The 27,742-nt window shown below is 29.3% G+C and overlaps 2 protein-coding genes across 3 annotated transcripts; both read left to right on the top strand.

The window, feature by feature from the left end:
• Positions 1 to 3,280: 3,280 nt before the first annotated feature.
• LOC125849222 (probable indole-3-acetic acid-amido synthetase GH3.1) lies at positions 3,281 to 5,544 on the top strand. Its single transcript, XM_049529260.1, has 3 exons — positions 3,281 to 3,620; positions 3,804 to 3,905; positions 4,157 to 5,544. The coding sequence occupies exons 1-3, from the start codon at positions 3,301 to 3,303 to the stop codon at positions 5,532 to 5,534; spliced, it is 1,800 nt and encodes a 599-aa protein (XP_049385217.1). The 5' UTR covers positions 3,281 to 3,300; the 3' UTR covers positions 5,535 to 5,544.
• An 11,144-nt stretch (positions 5,545 to 16,688) lies between these two features.
• LOC125847981 (E3 ubiquitin-protein ligase APD1-like) lies at positions 16,689 to 18,629 on the top strand. Of its 2 annotated transcripts, XM_049527752.1 has the most exons (5): positions 16,689 to 16,871; positions 17,716 to 17,846; positions 17,935 to 18,004; positions 18,104 to 18,401; positions 18,481 to 18,629. In XM_049527752.1, the coding sequence occupies exons 2-5, from the start codon at positions 17,766 to 17,768 to the stop codon at positions 18,557 to 18,559; spliced, it is 528 nt and encodes a 175-aa protein (XP_049383709.1). In that variant the 5' UTR covers positions 16,689 to 16,871; positions 17,716 to 17,765; the 3' UTR covers positions 18,560 to 18,629. The 2 variants fall into 2 exon arrangements, with proteins under 2 accessions (XP_049383709.1, XP_049383708.1); XM_049527751.1 differs by lacking the exon at positions 16,689 to 16,871 and having other exon boundaries at positions 17,563 to 17,846.
• The last annotated feature ends 9,113 nt before the right edge of the window (positions 18,630 to 27,742 follow it).

Genomic DNA, 27,742 nt, shown 5'->3' with positions numbered 1-27,742 from the left:
ATCACATAAAAGTAATATATTCAATTATTCACTACTATATTTGTATAATGGTATTTGAATATAATTTGTAATTACAAAGCATATTAAATCATCTACCTTATTAATTAACTAGCTATATAAGGCTGCAAATATATTTAATTCTATTTTATCCACAAATCAAATTTTCTAATACATTGTTCCATGCCTAGACAACCAAACAATTAAGGATAACATTGAAAAGCAAAATTAATTCATTAAATATAGATAGCTAGAAAGTAGAAACCATAATTGACTTACTGTTTCCCTCAAGATCATGTCACTAATACAACAATAACTTACTCGGTGAAATTACACACCACGTGGAGTCTGAATAGGGTGAAGTATACATAATCTTATCTCTATTTACGAAGATACATAATCGTTTTCGATAGACCTTCCACTCAAAAACTATATTTCTAAAAAATATAAAATGAACAACCATATTAAATATATGCAACCCAACATGTAAAATGAAAAAAACCAATCGGGTTTTACATTAGCTACACTTGTAAAGAATCCTAATAACGTTGAGTTAATTAGTTAAAAATTCAATTAACAAAATTACAATTGTCTATATGAGGGCAGGCAAAAGGACATGAAAAGTACAAGATTTTAGGTCCACCGTACTGTGTTTTCATCATCAATTGTTCCCTCATTATCATGAGATTTATAATTGCAATTTGCAAAGCCAAGGTCCATTTAGTCTTAGTGGCCACCACGATACAAAACTATAACTGAAGAAACATAAACATTATTCATAAAGTTGGTTTCTCCCATTTCAGAAATTCTTAACACACACAAGATTCTCATCTTTATGTTGATTTGACCGTTCGAAACATTATGAAAGACGAGTTTGCCTTTACCACCAATAATTGACGTATTTAAGTTATATACACCATCAGTTTTTTCATAAACATTATCAAATTACTCAATAAATATTTATATGTTAGTCTCTCAAAATATAGGATTTATAACGTTAAATATTCAATAGCTCAACGTAACAATAACCTTATATTGACAATAACGTATAAAATTTAAACTCTTGATTGAATTGCGCCCATAAATCCTAAATTGGACTTGATTTCACGGTACGAAATACACACTTTAATTATTAATATCGTGAGTAGAAAGGATTCTACCAAAATCGTGTAACATAAACACTGAGAAACATGACATATTCGCACGCGTGCACACACACAAAAAGAAAAAGATTGAAAAAAGGTTAACTGCCTGATTTGAAAAAATGTGTGATCATCCCCTACCTGATTTGTTCTTATCTGAAAACAAACTGATTCTTTATATTGCATTCTTTTACGAATATATTTGTATGGGTCCTCTCTTGATGTCTAAGAATTTTGGTTTATGCTTAAAACAATTTGTTTTCTAGAAATGATCTTGACGAAAAAATGGAATTTGGATCTAACTCAACTCTAAAAGTTAGGGAAAATTCTCATAAGTCTATATAAGGAGACCGACAACTCATCCTTTTTTTATTTTATTCGGGACACTTCAACTGAACGTTTAGTGCTTGGACAATTTAATACGTGAGGCTCATCTACATACACAATAATTAGAATTAGTGTATGATACTACGTAAAGTAGTGAATCTAAAACCTAACTTAACGTCAAAAACTAACTTGTGATCGAAGAATTGCCCAAATTCATATTAAAAAAAAACCACTCATCTTCAACAACATAGATTCAAGTCGCACACTATCGATTATGTAAAAGAATGAAAAAGAATTATAAGACGCATAAAGTGAAATTAGTGCTATACTATGGAGTAATAAAAATGGAATAATTTTTTATCATTACTTTGGGATTGGGGAAAGAGAAAATTATTGCTACATTACTAAACCTTTCACTTCAACTGTGGAACATAAAAAACTCACCAAATGGGTTAGCGGGTTAGGTATCAGAAATTATTTCATGAACCGTGTTAAAATCGCCGCAACTGATGATAGGAATTGAAATATGATACACAACCTACGTTAGAATATGAAAAAGTTCAACGTAGCCAGCAAATCATATTGTAAAAATAAGTAAATAAATTTTAGTAATTAAATCAGCAATATGACGAGAAAATAAATAAATAAAGAACACTGTAGTTATAGCTTAGAGTATCAGATGAGTGTGTTGGATCGAAACTCAACATGTCAAAATAGATTGAGTTAATAAATAAATAAGTCATCCATCCATCCATCCAAAAGTTACTTACACTGAAATGGTTAAAAATCACATCGTAATTTAATCCACCCAATTCTTATTAAGTTTAAAATACTTTGTTTGAGTATCTAATAATCATTTTTTTCCTTTGTGTTATGACCATATATAATATATCAAATAGAAAATGTCTTTTCAAAATAATAAGATAAAATTTGTAATGAGTCAATCTTGATTGTATATCAATTGAATATTTAAATTAAACGAATCAAAATGAATTGAATTACGTAATAAATAAGTAAGTCATTAATCACTGAAATTTTAACGAGTTAACAGATCATGATTATGGACTGATTTTGTCATTCTTAGCAGACAAGGAATTGACAAGGCGATGAAAACTATGGCAGGGGCATCCTGGTAGAAGGCTACTAGTAGACAATTAACAAAAGAACAATGCAAGAATTCTAGTGATAAGCCCGAGGATGTTCATGTGATTGCTGCACAAATATATTCTTTGGCGCACTCATTAATTATCTTTACATATTATATTATCATGATAACCTCATCAAGTTCTTTAATCTCCTGACAATTCTAACAATAAATAAACAATTTAACGGTTAATTAAGTGCTAATGACTTAATTAATATTTGCTCCTAAGAAATAGGCTTTCTTTAATTTCAGTTAAACAGTGAAATTTGCCCCTTCGCCGGCAGCCTAATATTTGTCCGTGACCAACAAACTCACAAGAAAGGACAAAAAAACCCTAGCTGGACTTTGCTGACCTGTCAAACATAATGGGCCCCAAAGGTTCTGACTTGAGCAGACAAATGACGTTTTATGGGGTCCACATGTCCCTCTTCCGTCGACCGTAAACCCGACAAAAAATATTACAAAGTCGATGCACGGCAATGCTTCGTCCAAGTCCATGCCTAAAATTACCAAATATTTTTATGACTATGGTTTCCATGTGTATATGCTTACGTGGAAAGTGACGTGGTAAACATGGAAGATTAAAACCTTCCTTTTTACTATAAATAGGTTCCCTTCTTCAGTAACCAAACCATACAATTGAAATAATCAACAAACTTTTGAGAGTTATTCTACTTCTTTTTTTTAATTATGGCTATTGTTTCTGGTCTTTCATCTCCTCTTGGTCCTCCGGCATGTGAAAAAGATGCTAAGGTCCTTCAGTTTATAGATGACATGACTAAAAATATAGATCCAGAACAAGTGAGAGTATTGGCTGAAATACTAACCCGAAATGCCAATACTGAGTACCTCCAGAGATTCAACATTAGTGGTGCTATTGACCGTGAAACTTTCAAGTCTAAGGTCCCCGTTGTCACATACGAGGATCTTAAACCTGATATTGATCGTATTGCTAATGGTGATCGTTCTCCAATTTTCTCATCTCACCCTATCTCCGAATTCCTTACCAGGTACGATTTCACAATATGTCTTGCATATATACAGCTTGTTATAATTATCTGTAAAAATATGCTTTACAGTCTTTTAATCTGAAGTACGTAATTATTACTACAGTAGTTTCTAAGTTACTAGGAGTACTAATTAGTACAAAGTATAATATTGTATTGATGAAATACTGTTTTGATCATATATAGTTCGGGGACGTCTGCCGGAGAGAGAAAACTGATGCCCACAGTTGCGGATGAGCTAGAACGCAGACAGAAACTGTACAACCTTCTACAGCCCGTGATGAATCTGTAAGTGATTTTCCCCTAGGGTTAGTATACTATAACATGCATGAATCTTTAATTTATTAAATGTTTCATATATCGAATTTGGTCTAGTATAATACAGACTAAATTCGATGTAGAAACATTTTGTAAACTAACTAACCAGTCTTAAAGCAATTTTTTTTCTTTCTGAAAGTAACATTAGCCTTATGGCGAAAAGTACTGAAAAAATTGTAACTAGAAAACTGATTTTGGGTTTTTCATGGACTTTTAAACAGGTATGTGCCTGGTCTAGACAAGGGGAAGGGATTGTACTTTCTGTTTATCAAGGCAGAAACCAAGACGCCTAGTGGCCTTGTTGCACGTCCAGTCCTAACAAGTTACTACAAAAGTGAACAATTCAAGACAAGGCCATACGATCCATACAATGTGTATACAAGCCCCAACGAGACCATTCTCTGTGTCGATTCTTTCCAAAGCATGTATTCCCAAATGCTTTGTGGCCTTCTCATGAGAGAAGAAGTTCTCCGGGTTGGCGCTGTTTTTGCCTCTGGCTTACTCCGTGCCATCCGTTTTCTTCAACTCAATTGGAAGCAATTGTCTCAGGATATCGCATCTGGAACTCTAAACCCTAGAGTTTCAGACCCGTCTATCCGAAATTGCATTTCCGAAATACTCAAACCAAATCCCCAACTTGCTGAGTTTGTTTCTAAGGAATGTGAAGGCGAAAATTGGGAAGGAATCATTACTAGAATTTGGCCAAACACAAAGTACCTTGATGTGATAGTCACAGGTGCAATGGCTCAATATATCCCTACTTTAGATTATTATAGTGGGGGTCTACCAAAGGTGTGTACAATGTACGCATCATCCGAATGTTATTTTGGACTCAATTTAAATCCAATGTGTAAGCCTTCTGAAGTTTGTTACACCATCATGCCAAATATGGGTTACTTTGAATTCATCCCTCATGACCAGGTCAACCCGGTTCAAATCTCTCGTGACTCACCCCCACATCTAGTAGACCTTGCTGACGTGGAAATCGGAAAAGAATACGAGCTCGTAATCACAACTTACGCCGGACTATGCCGTTACCGAGTTGGTGACATACTCCAGGTCACCGGGTTCCACAACTCGGCCCCTCAGTTCAAATTCGTAAGGCGAAAAAACGTGCTGTTGAGTATTGATTCTGATAAAACCGATGAGTCCGAATTACAGACCGCGATTGAAAATGCGACCGCACTTTTGCGCCAGTATGATACTACTTTGGTTGAGTACACGAGTTTTGCGGATACTAAAACAATTCCGGGGCATTACGTTATTTACTGGGAGTTACTTGTTAAGGACCCGTCTAACCCGCCGAGTGATGACGTGTTGAGCCAATGCTGCCTTGCGATGGAAGAATCGTTGAACTCGGTGTACAGGCAGTGTCGCGTCGCGGATAATTCAATCGGGCCACTGGAGATTAGAGTTGTGAAAAACGGAACATTTGAAGAACTTATGGATTATGCAATTTCGAGAGGTGCATCGATTAATCAGTATAAGGCACCAAGGTGTGTTAATTTTACTCCTATTGTGGAACTTTTGGACTCCAGGGTGATTTCTGTGAATTTTAGTCCAAAAGCTCCTCACTGGACCCCAGAACGACGACGTTGAAGATAAGTCAAGTAGTGTTGTTAGTGTGGGAAATAAATAATGTTCAGACAGTGAACCAAAGAAAAAAAAAAGAATTAGTACTATAATTCTTCGTCTCTGTCTGATCACTTTAATTTGCTTTTTTTTTTTTTTGTATCTGATCTGTTGTTGGATGTTGAATATTGTTTAAAGTTGATTATGGTCTTTGTTGATGTAAAGAGTCGTTAGTTAGTACTATATGTAATTAATTATGTTATCTATGGATGTTTTGCTTGTTTTGATTTGAATCCTAATTATGCTTTTCTTTTTTTTTATTTTAAAAATTTATGGCTTGCCAATAGGCAGCAGGTCTTTGCGTGCATGGATTTTATTGCACCTGGTGTATATTCTCTTCCGCTTCTTTCTTTAAAATAGAAAAAAACAATCCCTTTTTCTGACCAAAAAGAAAAAAATTAAGAAACTTTGCTAGTCTTTAATTTGCAAATTGTCAGTCCAGATTGGGATTACTTCTTCTTAAATTAGAATGGAGGCTAGTGAAGATTAATTAGTTTAATTGATACTTGAATCATGTTAGGTAACAAATATTCTAACAGGCTTTGGCAGTACATCATGGAACTTTTAGTTTATGGATGTCTCTGCTTGTACCAATACATTTTTTTTAAGGCTGGCAACTGCAAGCATAACATCAGCAACATGTAGTACTACATAATTTGAAATTCATCATTAATTACTTACTACTCTATTATTGTAGTATGTTTCAATTTATGTGTTATATTTCTGTTTTAAAAAATGTGACTTTTTTATAATTTAAAATAATTAAATATAAATATATAAATATTTGTCTTAGAACATAAATATATATTTTTTAAAATCTTTATTTCTTAAATTTTATATCAAATAAAATCTTTTCACATACATTGCAACAAAGGGAGGAGAATTAACTTTTTGTGCTTCTTTTTTTCTCTTGTTCTATTTCCCTTCTTCTTTTCTTCCCTCTTTGTGTCTTCTGTTCAAACTTCACCGTGGATGAAATTCAGTCAAAAAAAGATGGCTGCGAGTAATAATAATATCTTAAATTATTAGTCAATTAAGAAGTTAGAGATCTGAGAATGGTCGTTTTGCTCAACATGTTGATTTTACTACTTTAAGCATTCAATAATTTTTTACTTTTTGAAGTGTCTTTGCATATATTATGTTTGTTTTATTTCTGATTCTACCAAATATAATCATTAAGTTAGTTGAAATCGCGTTATAAAGTGTATTTAATCTATATTACCTTAAACATATGAACTCCTAACTTGAATGTTAAATTACTATAATATTCCTAACTTAGGTTGTGACTTTTCGATGAGTTGTGACTTCTCAGATGAATTGTGACTTTTTTCGAAGGATTGTGACTTTTTGATGAGTTGTGACTTTTCCAAAGAGTTGTGACTTTTTCAATAAGTTGTGACTTTTCCAAAGGGTTGTGATTTCTCGGAAAGGTCATGACTTTTCAGATAAGACACAAAAAACACTTGTTCATACTGCCCTTTATTGACTATAAATAGAGGGGTTTCCTCTCATTTTCCACCACAATTTTTTTTAATCTTCTACTCTTCTTCTTCTTGCATTTAAAAATATTTCGTGTGATTGATTATCGTTGAGTGAGTTCGAAGTTTAGCAATATGAGGTACCACTATTCTGATGAAGTAAATCGTTCTATCCTAAGATGGTATATTCCATAACCTCGAGTACTTGAGGTAAATAATTTTGATGACATAATAATTATTTTTTTGCTTAATATATACATTAGTATGTAATGTTCCAATATATGAAGTTAATATAATGTAGTCTAAATTTATTTATTTTTGTTAACAATTTATCTTGTGATGTCAATATATGCTTCTGAACATCTTTTTCCAAAATTATTAAACTTTTAAAGGCCTACAAAATTGTCACAATTTGTTTTTTTGATGTTCAAGATAAAAAAAAATGACTTTATTTATCAATGTTACTTATGTGATTCAAAATGTTAGGAAGTTTGCTTCAAAATAGTTATTACTATATAAACATTGCCGTTTTGTTTTACTTATTTACTATTTCTTGATATTTCAGTATTTTAGACGAAGAAAAGCTCATATGACTTGTAATAACGTCATATATATTTTATTTAAATTAAAGTATTATATATGTCACAAATGTATTATCAAGTTAACAAGATCTTCTAACTTCAAAATATATTATTTTAAATTGTTCCGAGTTCGTTTTTTTAAAAAAAAAAACTCACAACAAATGTGAAAATATGTGAATATGTATGAATTATTTAAAATGTATCATTTATGGAAAAAAAAATATTTAGTAATATAGAATATATATTTTCATTTTGTCCATACACTAAATTAAAATCTAATAACTACAAAAAAAAAAAAAGTAACATTAATTCAAAGTCCTATTTATTTATGTAAGTATAATTATTTTTTCGAAATACAACTATTGCACATTAATTCTTTAGTTATAACATTATAAATTCTATTAGTTATTACTAATTATTGCAAACGTTATTCACACACTTTAACATTCTTTAGTTATAATATTATGAATTCTCATAGTTATTACATTAATTATTTCTATCTTTTATCTTTTCTTACATTAACTTTTGACCAATAATTTTTCATAATATTATACCGCTCCTATATATGTGATAACACGATGTTGTTATTTTTCCTTGACGAATCATGTTTGGTTGAATAAATTAAATATCATTCACAAGTGTATGAACTATATCTTTGTTGTGGGTAAGATAAACAAGTGATTGTATAAATGATTTCACATATAGAATATATTTTTAAATTTTAAGTTTTAGTTTTACCGGTAAAAAAAAAGAAGAAACCTTTCTCAGTTATCTATTGACAGTCAGATAACTATCTTTGATTTATGTAACAGTCAATTGAGAAGTCAAATATGAGAGTCAACAACAAAAACGTCATCTATTATGTTATAACTTATAAAATAAAAATTAATATACAGAAATTAGTTCTAAAAAATAATATGTAGTTGTTCTCTTCACATATTCATATGACATCTAAACAATTTAACATGGAATACACATGCAAAACACATCTGATTGGATGATAAGAAAAATACACAAAACTATCATCTATAAGGTTATATTACAAATATACGACTAATAACATGATTGAACCTTATCAAATTGAAATAAATATATGCATTATTGCATTTAACTAATAAAATTTTTCATTGACCATCTTCATAGGTCCGCGTGAATAAGAAATATATATGATGATCCACATTGACCATTCACAAAAGAATCTACAATATTATTTTATGCAAACCTTATTATTCAAGTCTATGCTTAAATAAGCAATGCTATTTACTATAACATATATTTTCTGAATTAATAATTACATGCAACGCACGTGTCGAAAACTAGTATATATATATATATATATATATATAGAATTAACTTGGCAGTTACATTCAAGGTAGGGATTTTATATATATGCATACAATATATACCTTCTACTTCGATCATACTTGGCTACTAACACAACACTTACATTCAAGGTAGGACTAACTTCCACNCTCTAGCAAAGTCACTAAACTTTATTTGGTATCAATAAAATCACTCAACTTAGGCCTTTATATCAATAAAATCACTCAATCAATTCCTTATTAAAAACAATTCACACCACAAATAAATTATTTTTCATATTATGTTCATGATTAAACTACTAAATACATGACTCAAAATTACTATTTCATTATAAAATAATAAAAATTCAAAATAAAAGATAAATTTATCAAACTTTGAACCTAAAATTCTCCAAATAGCGTCATGGTACATGGAGCCTCACTTGTATTTTAATTTTTTTTAAAATGAAAAAAGAGATTCACACAAGAAATTGATTAAACCATCACAACAAGTGTGGTTACAGTCAAATGAAGCAACAGTAATTAATCAAATGAAATTAATAAATTATCGAAATTGATTAAACTACCAGAGCAAGTTTGACAGTCGACATCGCAATGAAGCAGTAGTAATCTACCAAATAAAATTGATAAAATTATCTTTTATTATTTTATTTTATAATATATAATAAAGTAGTAATTTTAAGCTATTTATTTATTATTTTAATTGTGATCAGATATTTAGAAAAAATATTTTGTTTTTTTAATGATAAATTTGATTGAGTGATTTTATTGATACAAAGGTTTAAGTTGAGTGATTTTGTTGATACAAAATTAAGTTTAGTCACTTCGCTAGATAAATTCTTAAAATTGAATGGCCTTTTGAGATATTAACTCTATTTTCAAAGGATAATTGAATACTTTGTACAAGACACTCCTAGAAACAACTTGCACACAGCACACACTCAATACTAATCTTTGATGAATTAATTCTTGACTTTACGATCTGAGTAAATAAAAGTGAATATATATTTTTAATATTGTAAACATATAAAAATAAACGATCACGCTAATTATATTCAACTAATTAATACGGCACAAACTTCGACATGAGCAAACCAAAGTAAATATATTTTAATATAATGAACATATAAAAATAAACGATCGCTCCAATTATATTCAACTAATTAATAGGACACAAACTTTGGCACGAGTAAACATTTGCTCCTCTCTCTTTTTATACTCCATAGAGATAGGCTTAGAAGTATAAATAAAGTTCATAATTGCAGGCCCAATTGACACCAAGAGCATCCATTCATAGTGGGCCGAGGCTCTGACCCTATAATTTTGAAAGGATGATGACTAATGGGCTGTCAACTTGTATGGGCCATATGGCATCTACTTCAAAGTCCTAACTATGAAAGTATTACTTTAACTTCCAGAAATTTAATAAACTTCGGGGCTAATTACATCTTATTTTAGAAGTTTTTCTGATTACAAAAATCTCGGATTTTCATTGCTCTCGTGTACTTGGTAGTCTGGTACATTACAAATGATACATTACTTAATGGAAGGGATGTATCTCAGAGGGATATGGTTGTATCCGAGAGGGGATAAGAATGTATCCGAGAGGAGATAGAGATGTATCCAAAAGGGATTTTTGTAATGGTAGAAACTTTTAGAGAATATGATATCTTAATTTGTGTATTTATTTGTTTTTTCCAAAAAAAAAATATGAAAGAGGCTGGTATTTATGTTAATCAAGTTAAAAGGTCATTTATTAATCCAATAAAAAAAATCACTTTATTTAGACGCTTCGCTTGACTTTGGTTAAAGCAAGTTTTTTCATTTAGAAATAAATAAGGAGCGTTATATTGTTTTCGAATCTTGACACAAATGAAGTTTACTGGCGTGTTTTGTCACAGGTAACTGTAGCAAGATTTGGTTATCAAAATTTTGGTCAAGTAGTAAATTTAATTTTAATTGCAATTAAAAGAATCGTTACAATAAGAACCATAAAATTGCAAAATGTACACCCTCTATCGCAAAATACTTACCATGTCTGATATAGTCAATTTGATTAATTTTCTAAATTAAGTATTTTAAATTACTAACTTAAAATAACTCGTAAAAAATTATTCGATCAATTTAATCTATCATGTTTCCTCGATACACTAAAAAAAAATTTTAGCAACGTAACTCCCACAAGCCACAAGCATCTAAGGTTTAAGTCGTTGACTTATTAACGAATGTCGTCTCAAATGAAAATATAATATCTTTGTAATGTTAGCGAAAATTGCAAATTGCAATATGTCAAATGACATTAAAAAAAGGGAAAAACTTAGATTAATCTTTAAAACAATTTTAATACCTCTAGGCTCAATTGAAGTCAATGATAGGGGGTGGCACGTACGCTCTTACCCATCCATTTAAATATGTCGCTTTTAATTTGTTGACTAGTGGATAAGCAACTTGAACAAATATCTCTTAGCATATTTTTATTTTTTTTTTTCTTTACACACTCTTAAAAATCATAATTTTAATTGATAATCTTGTCAATTTACTCCTTAATATTTTCTTTTAAATTTTACAAATTTATTTACACTTTTTAAAAAAGAGTTAATAAGGGTGAAATTAAATATATATGTATTGATGTTGGAAATTAACCAGTAAATTGCAGTAATTATTTATAGTAAGAAAGACAATTAATATGATATAACTGGTATGGAGGGAGTATTTTAGTTATTTTAAAGAAAATATTTATAAATAAAAATAATTTTAATAAATCATCCTAATTTCACTTCATTAATCTTTCCAAATTAATTGACTACGGATAAAGGTGAAAACTAATAATTACATCATCTATTTTCAAAATATGTGATATCTCACATACTCCCTCCGTCCACTATTATTTGTCAGATATACTAAAAATAGTTGTTTAAAATTAATTGTCAATTTAAACAATCAAGAAATAATTAGTCACTTTTTTCCAATTCTGCCCTTAATAATTATATCTAACTACTAGTTTCAAAAAGTAGTAATTTTAAAGTTACAAGACTATTTTAATGTGAAAAAAAATTGTTTTTACGATTTTCAAAAAGTACAAACCATTTTAATAATGATTGATAGTAGGGTTATATTAGTCAAATTGCACATTATATTAAATTTTTCTTAAGAATTGTATATGATCTTACCCTGACAAACAATAGTGGACGGAGGGAATAATAAATAAAATTCTGAAATTTTTCCTTTGAATTTTAGCCTTATTAAGTCAAAGAGAGTTTTACATAACCAAAAAACTATCAAAGTTGCAAAAAAAAAAAAANTTTTGTCCTTAATAATTATATCTAACTACTAGTTTCAAAAGTAGTCATAAGTGACAAGACTACTTTAATGTGAAAAAAATTGTTTTTACGATTTTCAAAAAGTACAAACCATTTTAATAGTGATTGATAGTAGAGTTATATTAGTCAAATTGCACATTATATTAAATTTTTCTTAAGAATTGTGTATGATCTTACCCTGACAAACAATAGTAGACGGAGGAAATAATAAATAAAATTCTGAAATTTTTCCTTTGAATTTTAGCCTTATTAAGTCAAAGAGAGTTTTACATAACCAAAAAACTATCAAAGTTGCAAAAAAAAAAAAAAAGGCATTTATTAGGCTAAGTTATTTTAGTTAAAATAATGAGCTTACTTTCAATGAGTAAGTAGTTTTCTTTAGTGAATATTACGATTAAATACACCACTTACTATAAAAGAATGTAATTATATTTAGATTTTTTTGAAATGATAACTACTATTTTCGTCTTATATTAATTGTTCACTTTTTCTTTTACATATCCCACAAGAAGGATAGTTTTACTAATTTTTTCTTTAAAAAATTCTTTTGGAAGTTTTCAAATTGTTTACACTTTTCAAAAAAATCAAGAATAAAATAAAAATAATAATTAATTCTCTATTGATTTTGTAAACTGATAAGTAATTTGAGACAACTAATTTTAATAATATGAACCATTAATATAAGATGAAAGAAATATTTTAAACCACTTATATTTAGAAAAAAAACACAACAACTAAAGACATTGTTCTACTTCCTTTGTCCCTAATTACTTGTCCACTTTTCCTTATATAATTGTTCCTAATTACTTATCCATTTTGACAAATCAAGAAATGACAAAATAATTTTACCTATTATACCCTTAATTAATTACTTTGAAAAAGGTACAGTTTCTTGAAAATCTTAAATTTTTAATCCATTCATTTCATAATTAATAAGTGTAAAATGGTAAACTCACTATGTCAATACTTTTACTTAATAAATATGTCAATTTAAAAATGGACAAGTAATTAAGGACGGAGGTAGTATGAATTAAGTTTGCTTGGGACCTAGATTTTACCTTTACATTAATAAATTGTTGTCTAAATAGTTGGAGATTGCTTTGCGTGAAAGCTAAATTGATCAGCTAATCATGATGGGTAGCATCATTAGTAAAGTGCCTTAATTAATTTCTGTCGGAGAAGTTAGATATACTTTTCAACTATCAATAAATTAAACAGACATTAAAGTCGTAAAAAATAATTTTTATTTACTAAAATCGTTACATCAATCCAAACCATAGTTTGTACAAAGAAAAAAGTATGAAATAATTGAAAATGTAGCAATTTAGTAGTATATACATGACACATTTCTTCGTATACATTACTATCACAAAATGGTCCTTAATGTGTGAGTAATATTTTATTTTGGTCATTAATAAATAGAAAAAGGCATAGATTTTTTCTTGAACTTATATCGAAAAGTTAATTATACATTTAAACTACTATGACGATCTATTACACACCTTTGTTATTTAAAAGTGAATTTAATACCACCTTGTTATGTGCAACATCACTCTCATAGTATGTGGTGTATTACACTCGTTGCCACATCAGCGCTACGTCAGCGCCATGTCAAAAATTGTATTTTTTAATATCTTTTTTACTTTATTTTCTTTATTACTTAACTTTTATTTTATTAATTATATTTTACACTAATTAATTCCTAATCAGTTATTAAAATTCTCTAATAATTATATCTTCTTCGTTGCAAAATGGTAAAGAAGAAACTTTTAGCAATGACCATCAAGGAAAATTGCCCGCAATCTGGAGTTGAGTCGTGGAGTGGAAGAATTCTTCCATTCCAAAATGTACTCACAAGAAGGTTGGTTCAGTTTCTTCCATTGATTGGCCATGGAAACTAAGCTTTCATTGTTATTGGTTTATTTTAAGCTTAATGGTGTGTGAAGAAGAAGAGGAGGGTGGGGTGTGAAGAAGAAGAGATGTGGGGGTGGGGTTTAAGAAATATTTTGATTTTTTATTTTTTTTTTACTTTAATAATTATCTGACGCGGATGTTTTTTTTTAAGTATTATTATTTTGTCATGTCAGCTTTAGGGGGTAAATAAATTCACTTTTAAATAGTAGAGGTGTGTAATAGGTCACCATGGTAGTTTAAGCGTGTAACTGATTTTTCGCTACAAATTCGGAGGGAAATCTATGCATTTTCCTTTAATAAATTTCACTTGATTAAAATGGTTTTAATGTATAATAGATGAGTTCATTTTGGTCCTTAACATATTAGACTTAATTGAAATGATCTTTAATATATAACAAATGTGTTCATTTTGGTCATTATCCTAAACTTAACAAATTTATCAAAAAAATATTAAATTTAATTATGAATCCCACGTGGCTAACAAAATTCACCATTGATATCTCCTTTTAGCTCCAAAGAAAAATATCATGAAATCTAATACTATTTTCTTTACTTTCTCTAACAAAATTTATTATTTTTTCTTGCTTAAAACAAAAATGAGTATAAAAAAAGACAACAAAGGTAAATTTTGTTAGCCACGCAAGGTCAATAGTAAAATTTAACAGATTTTTAAAAGATAAGTTTGTTAGATTTAGAGAAAAAAAAACAAAATGAACACTTTTTGTCATGCACTAAGGGTCATTTCAATCAAGGGAAATATCTTAAGGATCAAAATGAACACATTTGTTATATATTAAAAACTATTTTAATTAAGTAAAATATATTAAGGATCAAAATAAAGCATGGCCATGTTCGATTAGTATCATCAGGTGTAGACAACGAGTGCGGGTAAATTCTTTCTTACACTATTCTAACCGCAAACTTATTGACCAAATGAAAAGAAAGAAGAGAACATAACAGCCCAATTTATGTTTATATTTAAATCGATCAAGTAATTAACCTTTTTTTTCTCAAATATTTTTATTGATGACACAAAAAAACCAAGGCCTCGGCCCTCCATATCCCCTACTAATATATAAGACGGGATGACCAGACAGGTCATGGCCGACATTCCTGCCTGATACCTTTTTCTATATTTAATTTTTTTTTCGTTTTAATTTGTTTATTTTATTTTTGAAAATTGTGTAATAAAATACTATAAATCACGATAATTGACAACTTAAATTATTTTAAAAAAAACATATAAATAATTTAATTGCTTATAAAGGAATTGATTGATTCATAAAATTAATATATTTGTGTCACATAAAATAGGATAAAATAAGGAACATGTATTATTTAATTTGGAAATTACATAAAAAGTATTATAAATTTCAATAATTAACAACATTTGATTGACTCTTGAAATTCTATTTGTGTTACATACATTGAGACAAGAGAAGCAATATGTATCATTTAAAAATTAAGTAAAAAGCATTATGAATTATAATCATTAGCAATTTAAAATATTTAAAAATTATATTAAATTTTAATTGACTCTTTAAATTCTATCTATATCACATAATGTGAGACAAAAAAATAACAGATATTGAATCTGTATTAACACGATCGCTTGTGTCTAGTAAATATCATAATTGAACACCGGTGGTGGAGTAGGACCATTTCTAAATTATTATAAAAAAAGTTGTGTGGTGTTGTTGTTGGACAAAAAGGAGAATGGTACCTGTCTGCCATTCTATTGTTGCTTAGAAATTATTGATTGGACTAATCTAAATATTATCACGGAGAATTATTTTAGGCAGACGTGCTGATTACAAATAATAATAATGAAAAAAATTGTTAATCAATAACAAAAATCAATATCTTATGAATTGGCTAATTAATTAATATATTTAAATCAATAACTAATAGATTAATCATAATTATCCGTTTGATAAGCAACTCAGATCAATAAGTAAGAAAAGGAAGGACATGTAGCGGTTACGACTCAAAAGTCAAAAATATTAAATTAAGTTTCCACCTAAAATAGAGAAATTATCGGAATATTATTTTGATTAAATAATTGCTCTGTTTAGAAGAGGACTGCCTTTTTTTTCTTCGAAGCTGATGTAAAGGAATAATCCCAAAGAAAAGCAAGCTTGTATTTTCTCCAGCCTTTTAAATTCTTTTTGCTTTTTTATTTCGTTCGATATTTGAATAGGAGCCTTTTAAACTTGAATTTATGAAATGTCTTAATTAGGAGTAAAACACTCCATTAAAAAAGTAACTTTGTATTTGATACAGTCAAGGTCTCAAATTAAAAATATGTTAACTGCTCCAAGCATTCTGTTAAAAAAAAAAAAAGTAACTCCATATTCGATATGTTCGAATTCAAGATTTCTATTTAAAAATTAATTACTACTCCACCATAACTCGAATTGATTCTACTTCTACCTTATAACGGTCTGTTGACAGGGACATATTATCTACCATTCCTAATTATAAAGGTTCCTCTGCGAAGCAATATATGCTTGCAAATTTGCCGTTTTGCTACTTTTGTTTTTCTTTCTGGATCGAATTTTAGTGAAAAAAATTCCCAATTCAGAAGAAAGCTATTCTGGTTTGGATTCTTTATAATATTGGGAAGTGAAGTTGTTTGTTTCTCTTCTTGGTTCTATATATGCGATTAACTTGATCTGCTTTATTCCAAGTAAGCGAAGTTTCCTACTTTTAACTTAAGTTTATGTCTTTTTCTTGTAATAGGAGAATTTTTGGGCGATACAATCCCTTTCCTTGGATATTTTTTTCTTTATGTGAATTTAGTTACTCAGTAATTTAGTAAAATACACATTCATAAGTAAGCAAGTTTCCTACTTGCTCCTTAGTTTCATTTTACTTATTCCTATATTTTTCTATTGAAAAGCTATATAACGTAATTTAGTAAAATATATCTCTAATAAAAGTTTTTGCTTGATCCCACTAAACATGGTAAAGTAGAATGAAAAGGAGTACATGTTGCTTGTTACTCTCTCTATTTCATATTAAAGTGGTTTTTTTGTATTTTTTGTCATTGCTCAAAATAAATATTTAATTTATTTTTATATTTGTCATTTTCTTTAATTAAGACAGAAAAAAATAATAGTAAAAGATATACTAATAATTTAAATTATGTCCTTAAATGACACAGAATTACTTTATTATTTTTAACTTTTAAAAATAATTTTTAAACTTGTCCAAACACCTTTAAAGGCCAAAAATGAATTAAAAAATAAATTTAACTAACTTTAAAATCAATCTAAACAGGCTCTAAGGCCTAAGCCATCCAAATGGGCTCACATTCTTTTTCTTTACGAAGGAATATCACTTTAAATAGTGCCAGCCTTAAACTGTGAAGTGAGCATTAAGAAGGCACAGAATTCGATAAATTACAAACTTTCATAAATGTCATCAAAGAATAAATATATGCGTAATCTCTACGAAAGCTTCAACAGTACTTCAAGTCTTTTCTTTTCCAAATAATGCCCCTTGAGTTACACCTCAATTAATACATCCAGGTAGGAGGCAAAATTGCAGTTCACCCAGGCAAAATCAGAATCTAAAGAACATGTCTTCAAATCAAGTACTAAGACTAAGTCCAATTCAACTCAATTTCAGTCAGTACCACACCCTGGTCTCCTTAAATCAGGTAAGCCCCTTTTAATTGTCGATTATTTCATCTAAAAACTTTAATTGAGAGAGAACATCCGTTCATCGAATTTGTTGAAATAATACAGGAAGATCAAGATCAACGACAGGCTGCGTTAGAGTACGTTCTTAATGTGATTGTTTACTCCTCTGTTATCCGTAAGTTTCTATACACAAAAATCATGTGTGAAATTGATGTTACTCTATGAAATTAACAATTCTGATTTGAATTATTTCTTCTTCTTTTTTGCTTATCAGTGGTGTTGCTGATGGTTGCGGCGTTGTTAATTAAATTACTTGGAGTTTGTGATGGCGAAATGGCAAGAAATGATGATACTATAAGAAGAGAAACAGACAGATTGATATCGAAAGCAAGTGCTTCTTTGACATACGGAACATGTGATGAAGATGATTTGGAATCGGGAAATTCCAGTCGTTCTAGTTCCTCAGAGGATCTGTATGATGAAAATATATGCATAGTTTGCTATGACAATAAACGAAATTGCTTCTTTATTCCTTGTGGCCATTGTGCTACTTGTCACTCATGTGCTAAGAGGTAATGTATACAGAACATTTAAGTTATATGCATCGTTAGTATAAAAACTTATACGGGAATTGATTTTGTTGATATGCAGGATTACAGAAGAAGAAAACAAGAATTGCCCAATTTGTCGAAGAGTAATTCGGAGAGTTAGAAGAGTGCTTCTTGCATAAACTCAGTATTTCCCTTATGTAAATGATGCAATTGACTCTTTCTAATTCAACAATGGTAATATTAGTATAGTACTTCTTAATTTTTACTGCAAGTTGCTGACTTGCAATTTGACAGGAGCAGGTGAAAATGATGTAACATAACATGTTTGTTTATGTGTACACTTATTGGTACTAATTACTTGGGTCCCTTTTTGAATCTCCGGCATCTAAAGTTATCTGCATAATTCACTTAGACACTTTAATTTATTTCTGTGTCAATTGAACATCTTATTTGTTCAAAAGTCATTCCTATTAGACACAAAATGATGACATGGCAAAAAACGTATGGTTCACTTTCTTTGAGCGCATTGAGTTATTAAAAAATAATATATATTTTTTCCCCTTGACTTATGCACCTAAATTAATAAAAAAGAAAAAAAATAATTAACAAAAAAACAGGAGCAGTCTTCTTCTTCCCCGTCCCTACATCTATTATTCCACTATTTTCATCATTTTTCTTACACACATGCGCACACCACACCCCACCCCCTCCACCTCTCTCTTTCTCTCACCATCTGTCATTCTTCTTCTTATTTTCCATTTTTTTTATGTTAATTTACGTCTCAAATATCTCGATGAAGCTCAATTTATTACATGAAAAAAATATGAATTGATTTTTTTTGGCAAAAGTTTGTTATTATTTGTTCCAATTCTAGTAAGTAGTTACTAATGGATAGATGATGAAGACAATGAGTAAAAGATTTTCATGATATCAAAATGAAAGAAAATGAATATTTAGCTTGAGTGGATAGCAATGATGTATTTTGTACTGCCGATGCCAATGAAAGAGCAGAAAGAGGTAGAGCAATGGTTTGTTGGCATCGCCGATGCCGACACCGGCTCCGGTGGAAGGAAAAAACAGAATTTATATTTGCCATTGTATTTGCCATTGTTGATTTAGAAGATTAGAAGGAAAAAAAAAAAAAGGAGAGTAGTGTTCTGATAGGTAGCAGGTAGGGGTGTACAAAACCGAACCGAAAACCGAACCAAACCGCAAACCGAGTCAACCCGAAAAAAAAACCCGACTAGTGGTTTGGNTTGAACATCTTATTTGTTCAAAAGTCATTCCTATTAGACACAAAATGATGACATGACAAAAAAAGTATGGTTCACTTTCTTTGAGCACGTTGAGTTATTAAAAAATAATATGTATTTTTTCCCCTTAACTTGTGCACCTAAATTAATAAAAAAGAAAAAGAATAATTAACAAAAAAAGGAGCAGTCGTCTTCTTTCCCATTCCTACATCTATTATTCCACCATTTTCATCAATTTTCTTACACACATGCGCACACCACACCCCACACCACCCCACCCCCTCCACCTCTCTCTTTCTCTCACCCTCTGCCATTCTTCTTCTTATTTTCCTTTTTTTTTATGTTAATTTACGTCTCAAATATCTCGATGAAGCTCAATTTATTACATGAAAAAAATATGACTTGATTTTTTTGGCAAAAGTTTGTTATTATTTGTTCCAATTCTAATAAGTAGTTACTAATGGATAGATGATGAAGACAATGAGTAAAAGATTTTCATGCTATCAAAATGAAAGAGAATGAATATTTAGCTTGAGTGGATAGCAATGGTGTATTTTGTACTTCGGCAATGAAAGAGCAGAAAGAGGTAGAGCAATGGTTTGTTGGAGTCGTCGGTGCCGACACCGGCTCCGGTGGAAGGGAAAAACAGAATTTATATTTGCCATTGTTGATTTAGAAGATTAGAAAAAAAAAAAAAGGAGAGTAGTGTTCTGATAGGTAGCAGGGAAGAACTTGGGTGGTTGGTAACAATGGTAACTATTAAAGTTTTTTTTTTTAATCTAAACGATTTGCCATTGTTAATCTATGGTAAAGAGTAGATAATAAAAAAGAGAAAGAGCCGGTGGGGGGCTGGTCATGGGTAGCAGGGAAAGGTTTGGTGGGGTGAGGAAATTGTGCATGGATTACAAAATTTTATTTTATTTTTTATTATTTAAAATATTTTTCTTCACTCATATTGAATTATATTTTGAAATAATTTTTTTGGATTCAACTGACACATGTCATTATTTAATTCGTCATAGTGTCATGTCATAGCGAGTGTATCTCACACACTTAATAATTTGGTTGATTGTCCAAAAAATGTCAAATAGGTATCAATTCAAAGTACTAGAGGTGTTCAATAGGTACAATACTTAGTTGAGGTGTTCAAGTGAAATATGAGAATAACTTTAAGGGACTGCATATAACTTAAGCTTTTTGAGAAAGCTATTGATGGTAGTAAAATGGGAAAAAGTAATTCCCACAACGTAACAAGGGGCACGGTTCATTATTGAAAATTTCGAGTCAGAAATTCCAGTTTTTCGTTTTTAAAAAGTATTAAGTATATCATTATCATATTAAATTTTTATTTTAAAATAAATTGATCTTTTTTCATTTTTAATTAAAAGGTATTAAAGTTAAAAGGGTAAAAATGTTCAAAAACATAAAAATAACATATGTAAAATACAATTCTGGCTAAATTTTTTGGCCAAAAAGATTTTTCCGTTTGTTAAATATCAACTTGTAATAACGTACTAATAGATAATTATGATTTTAGCTTTTCAAAAATACTCAAATATTTAAAAGAAAATATAATTAGTTCCTTTCATTAATTAGCTACCTAAAATTGACATTTGCATCAAGATTAAGTAGTTAACGATCAATTAATTTTGCACTAATACTAATTTACAAATTTATTAGTACTATATTAATACATATAAATTGTATGTATAATTATATATTTTTTGATATAGTATTTGTCATTTATGAAATAAATATTTATAAATATAGAACACTAAAAAAATTAAATAAATACCGAAGAATGAAGATCATATTATTGAAATCGTGATATTAAAAGTTGGGCAAATTACAGAAATCACATACTTTTAAGGCAAAATTAAAATTTATCTCTTTAAAGTTTATAATTACAGAAATCCCTCAAACGGATACAATAATATAAGTGTTGATACATTAATCTGATGCGCGAGATACATTAATCGTTAAGTAAGATACATTACATTTTATACATGATACACTAATCTGATGTATATTTTATATATGATACACTAATTTGATGCGCGAGATACAATAATCTGATGCGCGAGATACACCAATCTAATGCGCGAAAATGAGAGATTTTGAAAATTTGTAAAACTAATAGGGATAATGGTAATAAGTAAACTAAAAGGTGAGATTTCTATAATTTTTCCTTAAAAGTTTTCGATATCTAGTATACTATGCCTCTCCTTCCCACAACACACTACATTTGCTCTATTGAAATGTTGAACTTGCCTTTATTGGCATACAAACTGTCAATGTGGGCCTGAATGTTGGCTATTTAAGCCCGTAATGATTTTTAATCTTATGGGCCAAATATTACTGGGAAAAAAATTCCAATTTAAAGATGAAGATTTTACCTGAACATTTCAACATCAACTAATAATATGCATATAGGCATAACCAAAATAAAATCAGTAAATTATACATCTAAAAATCTAGGCATAACTTAATCAATCAAATAAAGACACTGCTATATAGTAGTGATTTACATAGCATAAATACTTTTTATCCAATTTGTAGGCCTAAAATTAGGTATAACTTAGCCAATTAGGTAACCTCCTTCCTTTCTCTTTAACTTTCCGTCTCTCTTAGCCAATTGTCCCTTTCTTTTATTTCTTTTTTAAATGCAAATAAATGTATAATAATTTATAAAATACATGAAGCAAATGGTTACCGCATATTTTGTCTACATTTTATTGAAGTTATCACTAAAAATATATATTTGAACCGAATGTAAAATACTTTTTATTAAATTACAAATTTATTATATTTATGTATACATGAACTATGTATATATAGCACAAAATCACCTCCATTAAATTGAACGTATACATACACTTATTGCATACATCAACAACATTTCAGAAGTATTTTTAAAAGTATATCACAAAATTGTCTATATCTAAAACTGACTTAGTCGATGTAATATGTATGTACTAGACTGTATACATTCTTGTCACATGTAAACATAAATAAAGACAATTATATTAGCATCGATTTACTACCATATGTGTATCCAAAAAGTTTATCTAGTTTTACTATATAATATGTATATCTATTAATTCACAAAAAATTGAATCTAATTTTTTTAGGATGAAAAAGGAAATGTTTGTGGCCTATTAACTTTTGGGCGAAAACGTTAATATGACTAATTGATGCCAATTTCTAAATATTGAACTACAACATGCCAAATTGGATTCTTAGTTGGTAAGCAGTGCCTAATTGTCTTGTTGATACTATTAAAAATACTTTTAAAATTTTTATTCTTCACATTAGTGACTAATTCTAAATTATTTCTCAAATTCATTAAAGATTATATATACACCAACTAATATAGTATCAAAAAGATTATATATACACCAACTAATACAGTAGTATTATAATAAAATATATAATTTATTTACCACGGTAAATAAGTAAAAGTGAACATAGGTGGAATATTTGAAACTTTATAGAGCATGTTGTTGAAGTTTCAATTGAGAAGTTAAACATCCCACGAGAAGAAAGCTGCTGACCAAGCATTTGTCTGTACTGGTCTAAAAGTAGATAGAAATGCTTTAGCACGCATCGATGCAAAAGAGTAAAAAAGAGAATAAAGAGAGATGCTCACATACACTTTAACTCAGTGGTACGTGTTAACTAGTGGATTATCAACGTTCATTTCTACCTTTAATAATATCTTAGTTACTCTGGTTAGGCCAAGCTTCTCCGCATCTCGATAAATTTCACAACATATCTGTCATCTCCACCAACAAGAAGTACTATTAGATATATAACTCAATGTCCTACTTACCTACCATTTCCCACCAGCAACAAGTACTACTAGATAACTCGATCCACCAAGATAGGACAGATGAAAAGAATCACCAAGTATTTTTTTAGTCTCCACTGAGTTTTTGAATCCAAGACCTCAAAGTTCTCAATCATTTCCCTAACCACTAGGCCACACACTTGGGTGCCATTTAAAGAATAATTTTTCTTTCAACAACTTTTGAATTTAAGATCACAAATTTTTTAAAAAATATATAATCTTAATTTAAAGCCGCAAAATTCAAAAGTTTATTATTTTTATAAATTTCATGTCTAAGTAAAATCAGGAAATTGAGGAAAAATACCTTTCAGTGGTAGCCGCCACCAAATTAGAATAGTATTGAAGAAGCAAGCATGATTCGTACGTGAAGCGTAGTGATAAAAGAATATATATCGATGGACCATTGACACTTTTTACATAGTTTATTTCATACTCCCTCCATTTTCTTTTATTTATGCAAAAATAATTTTTTCCTTTTTCTTTTTATTACTTTTAATATATCAAGAAAATATTTTTAAAAAATTCATATTTTACTCTTAGCATTTTATCTTACAAATCATTTTTCTAAGTTTAATAGTACTAAACATTAATTAATATATATGAGTATTATAATAAAATACTCATTTCAATTAGTATAATTTTTAAAAAGATTTACAAAGTTCAAATAGACAAGTAAAAATAAATAGATGAAATATATATAATTACGTTAGCGGAATTAGGATTCTTCTTTAATGGTAGAGCCACTGTTTGTATATTACCCACAAAAGAGGGGCTAAGCTAAGCTATGCCTAAGAGCCCCTTTGAATCAACTTAAGTAGCTTTTAAATAATTTCAAGTGTTGAAATTTCATTTATATTAAATAAAAACAATTTATTTGTAAAAGCAAAACAGTTGTTAAATTAAAATCCCCAACTTATTGTTTTTGAATTAAAAGCAGTGCACTCTAAATTTTATCAAATACTCCAAAAAAGATGAAAAGAAGTTAATCAGAAGCAATTTTTATCCCATCCAAGCATATGCTGCGTCTTGCGTGCTGTATAAATGGGTTATCTTGTGAAATAATATATCATATGTAGGCAAGTAATTAGCATCTATAACAAAATAAAAAAATACACCGTAACAAAGAAAAAAAGTGGAGTAACTCGCTAGTGGGCATAAGAGAGTGCTTTGTTTTCATGTGTCTTTAAAACTCTCCCTCCACCCCATATTATATCTTTTTTTGGTGTTCTATTGACGGCTGACTAAGTTCATATTGTGCATTGTAGTTGGCACTCTTAATGGAATTTTCTCCGTAGCTCGAAGTTGAAATTTATGATTAAAAGTGAAGCAGTCTCATCACTCCATAATATTCCTAACAGACACACAAATGCTCAAGTAGCCAGCCAGCTGAAAGGACAAATAGTTTATGCAACAATTTAGTCCTTTTTTTCTTTTAAATCTTGTCACCGCGTGCAAAAGATTCAGGCACTATTTGTGGGGGAAAGAAGTCTTGAATATTGTACAGATAAATTTCTTGACATCCCTAAATAAATCCAGATAATTGAAAATAATCATACGAAAAAGCAAAAAAATAAAGAAGAAGAACTTTAACCTCATTTAGGTAGTGAAATGCAGAGGTGCTGTGTCATAGTGTGGACATGATAGTGACTTATGGTTGTGAAAAGCAGCATGGACAAGCACTAGCTACAAATTAGAATCACGATGTAAATGCTGCAGTGCTTTTCATGCCTTTGCACTACAGTTGACAATTGTTTCTTCAATTCTTTAGCAAAATATTCGGCGTTGGTGCGCCAGAAAATGACCATTTATGTTTGAGAGTAGGTTTAAAAGAGTTCCTTAAATAATCATTCAATAATTTTAGTTCCGTCAAATATTTACTAAACTTTATAGGAAAACAAAATTGATATAAACATCAAAGGGAATTAAGTCAACCAGTAAAATATTGAACAACAAAAAAACTACACTAAACACTAAAAGATGCTAACTTTTTTTTTTGAAGAAATTACACTTTAAAAAGTTGCATACTCTAGAAATAAATAAAAAATAACACAAATTACAAAAATCATACTTCTAAATGTGAGTTTCCGAAAATTCTTTCAAAAGTTTTTTACTGACACTAAAAGTGTTACTCCTTCCGTATCAATTTATGCCAAAAGTGTTTAAACTATCAGGATCAAACATTTTATTATAACCATCAATTTGGATATATATTCAACTTTAAAAAGATAAAATTTATATATTTAAAAGTTATACGAAAAATATTACTTACTACAAGTCAAACTAATTAACTAATAATTTAAAATATTAATAAAGATAAAAATAATTTAATCTTAAAAGAAGAAGACTCGAATAATAACAACTTCCTAGTAAGACGGAGAGAGCGGTTTTTAGCAAAACTTAAACGACCAAATTCCTTAATAGTTCATACATAAAAGTAGTATTTTAAACATATCCTCAAACGTTAAGGAACACTTGTGTCATTTTCTCGTTGGTGAACACTTCAATTTGTCGTAATCTCTTTTATTGTGCTCAGAGAATCTTAAATAAAAACAATTTACAACGTGAAACCCAATTCTTTTTTAATCTTAAATTAAACAGGGCACTGCAATATTTTTTATTTTTTTTTTAAAAAAGAAAAGTCTGATGGGTGAGTGTGGGATTTTTGTCGCGTAACGGATGCTGAGAAGCTTGAGCAGCCACGATAGTGACACACGCTTGCCTTATTGCGGCACACAACAGCACTTCGCGACGCCAGACTCAGCTTCCCCGTAGTTTCCTTTCTTGTCCATACCTACTCAAAACTCATCTATTTATGCTATCTTTATTAATGACACCTTAATTTCTTGTTTTGGCAAATCAAATCCAGTTTGGACTTTTGGAATGAGACAGCACATATTACTGGAGGATGATGAAGACAACAACACTATGTTGCATTTAAAGAGTGGGGTAGAATGTATCCTATTTGCCTCTCCCTAAAAAAGTATTCCCTCTGTTCTTAATTACTTGATCACTTTTCTATTTATAGTTAACCTTAATTACTTATCACTTTTGACAAATTAAAAAAAGATAATTTTTTTTACCTATTATACTCTCAATTAAATAACTAATTACTTTGAAAAATGCAGAACTTTTCATCCACTCCATAATTAATAAGAGTAAAATGGTAAACTCACTATGTCATTAATTGATTTCTTAATAAATGTGTCAATTCAAAAGTGAACAAGTAATTAGGGACAGAGGGAGTACAATTAGTCTATCGTTACGCGGGTTCAAACATTTTAAGTTTATAAATTTTAAGTAATATATTCTTTTTGATTTACTAAATTTTAACTATAATAAATGTATAGTTTATACTAAGCTTAGACTATTATGAAGAAATCAGCGAGTAATATTTTTGTTTTTACTAAGAATTTGCGCCTTGATTTCATATGGTTTTCACTAACTATACTATTAATTAGATTGAAATTGTTAAATTATATACTTGGATATAAATTAATTTTTATACGCTAAACATGCTTATACTAGATTTATCTTGATAATGTAGAGATGTGTCATGTAACACCATAATCTTGATGAGAGTAACTTCAATATAATCTTGCATCATGCTTCTTTTTTTTTCGTGGACAAATAAAATGGCTTATTCCGAAGGTAGATGAACGGATTTCAGCAATAAGGTTCTCTTTTGTAAACCCCTAATCTATTTTTTTTGGTAACTAACCATTCATTTAATTAATTACCAAGAGCAACACTACAAAATAATAGCAGAGCAAACACTGCTAGTTATCCAAATTCAAAACTATCTACTACTAAGTAACTACAATATCAACAAAAACATCATGCCAAATGCCCAAATCCACTAGCATCATAACATGATATGCAAGGAAAATTTAAACCAAAAAAAATGACCAGCACAATCTTAGAGAAAACATCAAAACTATATATTTGTCAATTGTCATGAGGAAAGATAACATAGATTGAGTAAGAATAATTTTATAGTAAGTTGCTTTTATTAATTATAATACTCTAAATTTTAGTAAGACTAGTAGAATTCAAGTAATTTGAGAAGTGATTACTTAGTTATAAGGATAAAACTGGAAAAAAATACTAACATTCTTTTACTAATTTTTTTAATTAAAATAGACGAGTAAAATAAATGATACTTTATCCTTTTTTTTTTAATTATCATGATTTCCTTTTTAAAAGTCAAACTATAAAATTTTGATTAATATGTTGGTTTGGAACCTGACTACTGAACAGAT

The sequence above is a fragment of the Solanum stenotomum genome, chromosome 12 (genome assembly GCF_019186545.1).
Source record: "Solanum stenotomum isolate F172 chromosome 12, ASM1918654v1, whole genome shotgun sequence".
Classification (NCBI taxonomy): Eukaryota; Viridiplantae; Streptophyta; class Magnoliopsida; order Solanales; family Solanaceae; genus Solanum; species Solanum stenotomum.
This window is presented reverse-complemented; position numbering and strand designations above follow the sequence as displayed.

What these genes read in the sequence shown, in the direction of transcription:
- LOC125849222 (XM_049529260.1), top strand. Translation starts at nt 3,301, where the DNA reads ATGGCTATTGTTTCTGGTCTTTCATCTCCTCTTGGTCCTCCGGCATGT. An exon ending in ATCTCCGAATTCCTTACCAG is followed by an intron (nt 3,621 to 3,803) that starts GTACGATTTCAC and finishes GATCATATATAG; the next exon opens with TTCGGGGACGTCTGCCGGAG. An exon ending in CTACAGCCCGTGATGAATCT is followed by an intron (nt 3,906 to 4,156) that starts GTAAGTGATTTT and finishes ACTTTTAAACAG; the next exon opens with GTATGTGCCTGGTCTAGACA.
- LOC125847981 (XM_049527752.1), top strand. Translation starts at nt 17,766, where the DNA reads ATGTCTTCAAATCAAGTACTAAGACTAAGTCCAATTCAACTCAATTTC. An exon ending in CCCTGGTCTCCTTAAATCAG is followed by an intron (nt 17,847 to 17,934) that starts GTAAGCCCCTTT and finishes GAAATAATACAG; the next exon opens with GAAGATCAAGATCAACGACA. An exon ending in TGTCACTCATGTGCTAAGAG is followed by an intron (nt 18,402 to 18,480) that starts GTAATGTATACA and finishes GTTGATATGCAG; the next exon opens with GATTACAGAAGAAGAAAACA.